At 38.6% G+C, this 8,218-nt stretch overlaps 1 protein-coding gene across 1 annotated transcript in view; it reads left to right on the top strand.

Moving 5' to 3' along the window:
• Positions 1–8,218, top strand: part of ECI2 (enoyl-CoA delta isomerase 2) — a 21,810-nt gene that overhangs the window by 4,567 nt on the left and 9,025 nt on the right. The window contains exons 3-7 of the mRNA XM_010137034.1: positions 632–794; positions 1,827–1,925; positions 3,665–3,856; positions 4,714–4,783; positions 6,635–6,737. Of these exons, the coding sequence (XP_010135336.1) occupies positions 632–794; positions 1,827–1,925; positions 3,665–3,856; positions 4,714–4,783; positions 6,635–6,737 (627 nt within the window). The remainder of the gene's footprint in view (positions 1–631; positions 795–1,826; positions 1,926–3,664; positions 3,857–4,713; positions 4,784–6,634; positions 6,738–8,218) is intronic.

Here is an 8,218-nt window from a genome sequence, read left to right as displayed (position 1 = left end):
CAATTGTCTACAGGCTGGTTTACAGCCAATCCTTTTCCAAAATGCAGTTTGAAATTAGCCTTCACTTATGCTGCCCTGATTGGAGAACCAAACTGTCAGGCTGAAGCACACCAACTTGAAAAGATCACACAAAACAGACAAGATACATACTCAATTCATAGACATAAAAAGCTGCTAATGTTGCATAGAAACATTCAAACCATTAATAAAAATGTTCTGTGGTTCTTATCAGGCTGTCATGGACAGAACCTGTAGGGCTCTGATTTATTCCAGAAACAGCAAAACATTAGTTTACCACTACTGCCATTTAGTGGCGTATGTATGATCATCCGGTAAATTGCTGCATGGTTTCTCTGTCATCTGGCAATATTAATGCTAGCACTTTGTATACTAGAGAGATAATGTCACGTTCTCCAAAGGTTAATTATGTTGCAGCTAAAGCAAACTTCGAAAGCAACTTTCCAATTTTAGTATCTTTGCTTTTTATTGGTTTTGTTTTTATCAGTGCAGGTACAAATATTTAATGTTTTACATTCACTTTAAATGGCTTTAAAAAGCGGCATACTTGTTTCTTCTCTAGTCTTACACAAAAATCAAACAGTGGGATTTTTTTTTTTCTGCTTACTAACAGGCGAGCACAAGCTGTTTGCATTCCAGCAATTCACCTGCACATGACTGCAGCCACCATGCAAGTCAGCCAGAAAGACTTTGAAAAGGCTCAAGAACAATTGAAGCTTTTGAAAAATGATCCTGGGAATGAAACTAAGTTGAAGCTGTATGCTTTGTTTAAACAGGTAGCCTTGATTTATTTTGTTTCATAAGGGGCGTTTATAATCCAAGGGAACGGATCTGTAAAATATTTACTTAAAACAGGGGTTGTTCAAATGTTTTGTGTCTTAACAAGCTCTTTGTTTCAAGTACTCAAATTCTGTTCTTGAAATGGCAGCCCCTCAAACCCTGCCTGAATTCTGAGGGAAGTCAAATCTCTTCCTCTCCTCGTTCCTCTCCCCTTTCCTTTCCGTTGTCATAGTAAGTTTTGGTTGGGGAGGGTGTTTAATTCAAGGAACTGCTCCTCCACACTTTGAATGAAGGTTGTTCTTCACTACAGCATGGAAGGAGACATCTGTAGAAATAGCTGCAAGTCCTTGGTGGGGTTTGTACTGGTGTTTTGGGAAGTATTTGTAGATCATGATTGGCTGCAGGTTCAGCACAAGCTGTGGCTTGTCGTATTGAAGATGGCAATCAATAGGTCCTTTAAATAAAAACTTCAACAGATGATTGTTCCAAGTAGTTTTAATAATTAATAATGAGCCCGTAAATGTATTCTTTCTTTCCTGTCTCCCACTTGAAATATTTCTCTCTGATAGTCTACTTTTCTTCATAGAATGCTTCAGGATAGCTTGGACTCTGCAGTTCAGCTGGTCCAGTGCACATGCTCATAACAGGGCCAACTTTGAAGTAAGATCCACCTTAAGAGATCTTCTGCAATGTTTTTGTTGTTCACACAGGTTACAAGCCTTTATTTTTAAGTATAAAGCTTCCACAGTTTTTAGATAGGAGAATTTAACATGCGTGGGCTTTTGGAAACTAGTGTCTGGTTAGGGGCTTCTGAAAGCCCAGAATCAGATATGAGGAAATTGCAGACACTGAAAACTTCATGGTGTGTGAACTGTGTGATTATTGCCCAACCACTAGGTATTCTGTCTGTTTCGGAGTTGAATTCTGTATCCTGATTAGATAAATATTCCTAACAGTCACCATCTTTTCTACCAGGGCACCTGAACTTCAATCAAAAGTTTAAATAATATCTGTTCCGCTCTTTTCAGGCCACTGAAGGTTCCTGCAGTTCTCCAAAACCAGGTATGCTGGACTTTGTCAAGAAAGCGAAGTGGGACGCATGGAATTCTCTTGGCAATTTGTCTCAGGTGACAATACCTATAATTTCACTTAGATACTTTGTAGATCACTCTACCTCGAAGTGTCTGATCTGTAAGTGAATGGCTGATCTCTAAACATACCAATGCTAGTTGACCGGCTACTTCAGGCACCAAAATGTTTTGCTGTGTGTTTTACAGTCATTTCACTGCTCCAATGTCTGGAGGTTTTTTTTACCATGCAAGCCTAATTCTACGTTATTGCTGCCAGCCTTGTACTAGTGTGTCTGACGTACGTGTTGACTTTCAATAAAAATAGTGGTTTTCACACTATGTTCTATTCTGCTCTTCCCTTTAAGAAGATGGATTGAGCTTCTCAGTTCTTAAAACAAAAAGCAAATTTGTGAATCCAGCATATTGCTAACTCTGTCATTTTAAAAAGTCAGTCTCTTATGCCACTGACTGAAAGACTACAAAAAAGTGATGTGTTGAGACCCTGTCTTCATTCTTTGTCAATATATCTTGACCTCTTTAATACCTTTCATAACCTTTTGAGAAGTCTTTATTCAAGTGAAGCAAACTGGAAGCATATCAATGCAGATACAGAAGCATTCTTTTTTCACGCAGACTGTAGTAAGTCTGACATTGCATATAGTTACCACAGTTTCTCCAACTCCTATGAAGTGAAGGAAACATAAGCTTTACGAACTAGCTGTGTCTCTGCTCCATTAGGCCTGCTCCTCAGGAGTAGTTTCTCCTGGTCAGTCAAAGATATTACTTAATACAAAAGGGTGTTTTGCATTTTTTATTTTAAAAGAAAATATACTTGCATGATTTCATGAACATGAAGCACGTTCTTGTGCTACTTTGGGGGTTTCGTGGTGTGTTTTGTTGGAGTTTTGGATTTTAAAAGAAAATATACTTGCATGATTTCATGAACATGAAGCACGTTCTTGTGCTACTTTGGGGGTTTCGTGGTGTTTTTTGTTGGAGTTTTGTTTTTTTTTTTTTTCTGAGATGATTCTGCAGCTTTTAGGAATAGCCGAGGAACACTTAGGAAAGTGAACGTGCTTTTGAAGTTATAGAGGAGAAAAAATAGACAATTTCATGCGCTACAGATTTTGAATTATGGAATCATTCGAAGAATATTGTCCTTTCAAGAAAATATTTTGTAACAACCAGTAACTTAAAATTCTTTTAAATCTTTCCATACTGTAGAAATAGGGAGGCACGATTCCTTACGCTTTTGCATGTCACTTTGTTCTAAATGAGAACTAGTGCCTTCAAACAATTTTAAAATGCCATAGTCCCATTTCAGCACTCTCATATTCAGCAACACATATTCTAAAATAAACACCTTTTATTTTTTGGAGAAATGTCCAACTGAAAAGCAGAAACAAAGGATCCATAGAAATGTGTAAACACTGGCAGTGTGACACAGATCTGTGTTAAACTTGTGTGTGGCTGGGGGCACTTCTCCAACAAAACTAATGTCATCATCGGAGCACCTGTGCACTTTTATTTGGCGGATCTATTGCCACTGCTTTCCAGATGACTTCAAGCATGATCTGCAGTGTTTAAACACAGCAGATCTCGTCTTAATTAGAGTGTTTTGTAATTGAGAGGGGTTTTTTTCCTTTTGTCTCGAAGCACAATCCCCCCACTTTTTCCTTTTTCCCCCAGAGGTGCCCATTTTATGAATAGCAATAAAAATCTGATTTCCATTTCAGCCTTTGATAACCCTGTGTGATATTTTTTTTTTTTTTCCTTTTCTTTCCCTTGCATTTCAGGATAATGCCAGACAGAAATATACTGAACTTGTCTCAAGTCTAGTCTCTGCAGAATCTGCTGGCCAGAAGAAGGATGGCTCTCCAGAAGAGAGCAGTTATGGTGGCTATGAAACAATACTAGTTACGACCAAAAACAGTATCACAAAGATAATGTTTAACCGACCCGATAGGAAGAATGCCATCAACCAAAAGGTAAAGAAATTAACTTGGGAAGATTCATCATTTTTAATTTCATGGGTAAACTACTTAAATTTTTAAAGACTCATTTCCTACAGGTTTAGCAGAACTGACTGAATCATGGTGGTCTGAATTTTATGAGGGCTTAGTATCTTGCCTTCGATGACAACGTAGGGAATAAATACCGGGTACAGAGTTAAATCATTCAGCTAAAATTTTATGGATTGAGCTTTTCTGTGTCTTTTAGGGTTTTTTCCAAACTTACTGTAGAATTACGGTCTGCACTGAACTGAAGAGGCAAACCAGGAGGACTAGCCTGTTTCATGCAGACAAGATTTGACAGTAGCCTTATGTATAACAAAGTATGCACGCAGCCTACTTTGACTCAACACTATTGTGTTTATGTCTATATGGTCTTCCAGTTGCCATAGCAGTCTTCATGAGGAAGTCCATCCTGCTGGAAATGCGATCATCCTGTTTCACACCTGCAAAGACATCAGAACAGGGACTTCACCCCACTGCTGCTAATTCTTTAATATATTATTTTTCCCAAGTAAACCACTTGTCAGGTTTTAAAATTAGCTGTTTCCAGTTGATGTCTATTTTCCAAAGGACCTTATTTTGTCTGTTAGATTTGTTTTGGAAGTCTTGAGTGTTGCAAGCATGTGTCTTTATGGTCAGAAGTTCCTGACATATGATATTTAGTTTTCTGTGGATGCAAATTTTTTTCATACTTAAAATAGTTAATCTGTTAATAGTTAATACTTCATAGTTAATCTGTCTCTGAAGTTCCTTGTTGTCAGTGTGATTCTTCTTTTTAAGATCTTTTGCAGCATCACAGTTGTACTTTCTCAATTTTTCCTCTTATGCAGATGTACAGAGAAATTATCAAAGCCCTTGAAGAAGCTGGGAAAGATGATTCTACCATAGCAGTTATTACTGGTACCACACTTCATATGTCTCTCTTAGATTTGTTTTATATTATGCCAAATTAAAGTACTGATATGAAATATCTACCTCTATTTAGACTAAGATAGAATTGTGTAAATGAGGAAATTCTTTCCTCTAGTATAGACCAATTCAAAGTGTTTTGGCAAAATTGTTTCAAGGTCATGTTTCAAATTCTTTAGCAAGCTTGCTGTTTCATCAAACATCTTTCTGAGAAGACAGACATGGAATACTGCTAAGGGCTTTATTACTTTCTTGTAGCTGATATATGTGCTCCACAGCATCTTCAGTACTGCTTTTGAAGTTCATTGGTATGGGTTTAGTCAATTTTTTCTACCTCTGTGGCACATTGGTGTATACTAAAGCCAAGCCCTTCAAATCCTGCACTGCCATGGCCAGTAGAAAGTTTACACTGCATATATACCTATCATCATCAGAAAAAAAATGATGGTTTATGTTGTTTTGGTTTTTTTTTTTTCTGGTGACTACAATAAGAAAATATTGGCTAGGCCAGCTGCAACCTGACCCAGCTGTGTACATCCCAGTCACCAGATCTATGCAACTGGAGGCTGCAGTGACAACATGAAAGGGTAGCCCAAACTCAAGCTGCCTGTGAAGTCCAGCTGCTCTGGGGACATGTCATTTGGATTCTCTAGAGCGTTCTTTGGTCTCTGATAGTGACTGAACAACATGGTGGCAAAGGCAGGCGGGAGAGACAGAATGGCTGAGTGCAGGTCCTGCCTGCCTGGCCCAGCCTAGTAGCAGGTAGGTGTGCATTTAGGAAATTAGCCAAAGCCTGAGCTTTGGCAGGCAGCTAAGTAGTGTGGACACAAGGTGAATTTGGGCTTAAGCCTGTTTACTCATTACTTCTGAGGTAATGGTGTATGTATTCTTCTCACTGTCTTGTAGCAACACCTAGTATTTCCAGGATGCTGAATTTCCTGCCGGTAGTGACGACAAGGCACAGCAACCCTTACAAAACGAGAAGCATAGTTCACACAACTGGAGTGTCTTACACTGGTGTAGCTGGGGTGAATAGCAAACAGCCCTGCACAAACCTTTCTGTTCCATTTGACAGTAAGAGCACTGCAGCGTGAAGTAGTGAATGTTCTAACCCGTGAGAGGTTCTGTCCTGGGAGTGTCCTCATGTGAAATTAAATCATGCAGTCTCGCTTTTAAATACTCCTTGCGTTTTTGATGGTGCCTCAAACTGACATACACATTTACTGACAAGTTACCTGCTTCTTACTGGCGGAGCCGTCTTTCAGGACAGTGATTTCAATGCAGTGCTGGCGGTCCTGTCCTTAGAGTGCTATGCCTTTTCCTTCATCCGTCATAAAACTGTGAAACTTCTACCGCATTTTAAATAGGTTACTCTGTCTACTTATGATTCCTTTATCACTTTGAAGGGGATGAAGGGAGATGCATAAACTTACATTGCCATTTTCCTGTTTAAAAAACTAAGTTTCTCACATCTCACTGTGTAATTGACAAAAACAAAAAAAATCCCTGAGCAAGTATGCAGGGCAAGAAAGAAAGAAAATATTTTTCCATCTGACACTGTTACTGAAAAAAGAAAATTATTTTTTCCCCACTCAGATCTTCCAAATTTAATATTCTTTTGCTTTTTACTCATTGTTTTTCAGCGAATTGTAAGTCAAAGCTTATGTTTAAACCGTAGATGTCCTTTAAGGTAGTGTGTGTACTTTGAGACAATCCCTCTGATTACTCCATAATGTTAGATGCTTAGAATGAAATTCTTCTGTAAATATAGTAAATGGAAGCTTCACTTCTCTTACCTACTCAGAAGCCATTGGTGCATTTATTAATATGTATTTTCCGCAGGAAATGGAGACTACTATAGTAGTGGAAATGATCTGAATAATTTTACTAATGTCCAACCTGGAGAAATGGAGAAGATGGCAAAAGATGGTGCAGTATTACTTAGGTAGAACATCTTCGCTTCATCAATGAATAGGTTACTGTAATGGGTAAAATATAATATAATATATTGTTGGAAAACACAACAGCAGGGACCCAGTTGTGCTACGATACATCCATTTAGTTGACTGTGCCTAAGAGCTCACCGTGTGCATAAACACAGAGGTCATGTGGGAGAGGTAGTTTTCATTGTATGAAATAAATGAGGAAATTAGCTGAATATTAGAAATCTTTTTAAGTACAGTAAAGACTCGATTTTACCTTTCAGTCCCTAAAGTACATACAGATGTAATAACAAAACAGGATTTTGACTGTATAGTTTGTAAGCTGCAATGAAAAATTTGTGGTGTTTCTGATATCTAACACTGTCTACACTAGCAGGACATGCCAAAATCCCTTCACTGTCAGATGACTTGGAGTAGAGGGTAGGTGTAATGAACTTGTTCAGAATTGCTTAGGAATTCTGAGATCTTGGGTCCATCTTTGAGTCTGAATCTGTCTGTTAAACTAATTTATTTTCAAAGGCCAAGGAGATCAGGGGCATCATCTGATAATGTGGCTGAAATGGGTTTTTTGGGACAAACAGCATGTTTGTTTCTTTCCTGTTTAAGCAGATTTTGCTTCTCTTTTACTTCTGTACATGTTGACTACATCTAGGAGATGCTTTGAGTTGGATTGCTCCCTCAAGCACTTTTAATTGATGTAAAATGTAAAATACACAAAAAATCAAATGGGGTTTTGATTTATGTTTTAAAGTACTCAGTTTTGCAGCTTCTACTTAGGCAAGCTGTCCGTCGGTCACAGTTGCTCCTACAAGGCAATAATGATGCAGCCCGAATCCGTTGTGAAGGTGTTGTTCAGTGGTATCTACCTGGGGAGCATTCCACCCCGCAGTGAAAGCGCTGCTTCCTTTATAGGATGCTTAACACCGTCTTATGTGTACTTTATGGTCTTTATCTTGCTCTTGTGAGAACACCGTATTTACTATGCTGTTACTGTTACACAAGCACAGTGCTTCATTGCAGCTGATAGACAGACATGCCAGAGAAGTGGAGTTCTTACAACACCCTTGAAAAATATTTTGAGATTGTATTTTGCATTTCTTTGATGGAGAATTACCTGTCAAATGAAACAAAAGGCTGTTTCTCAAACAGCAACACTAGGGATTTGTGTTGTGGTCGGATCACGGTTTTGGTGTGTGCTGGAGCTTGTCTGCAGAACAAAATCTGTGAAGGGAATGGATATCCTGTGGGTGGAGTTGGGGTGGATGTATAGCCAGGTGGCTGGATAGCCAGGACAGAATACTGTGTCTTGCTTTGAGCTGTATTCAGGAACTGTAGTAGCTGAAGAGGACAGCGGTTCCCTAACTTGATTGCAGGAACTAGGAAAGCTGTGCTGAAATGTACGTGTTTGATCCTTAGTTGGTAAGGAAGTGCAGGTATTTCAAATAATTCTTGTTTGCTTTGTCAGAATTCTTTTGGGAAAGAG

The sequence above is a fragment of the Buceros rhinoceros genome, unplaced genomic scaffold, assembly GCF_000710305.1.
Source record: "Buceros rhinoceros silvestris isolate BGI_N320 unplaced genomic scaffold, ASM71030v1 scaffold865, whole genome shotgun sequence".
In the NCBI taxonomy this organism is placed as follows: Eukaryota; Metazoa; Chordata; class Aves; order Bucerotiformes; family Bucerotidae; genus Buceros; species Buceros rhinoceros.
This window is presented reverse-complemented; position numbering and strand designations above follow the sequence as displayed.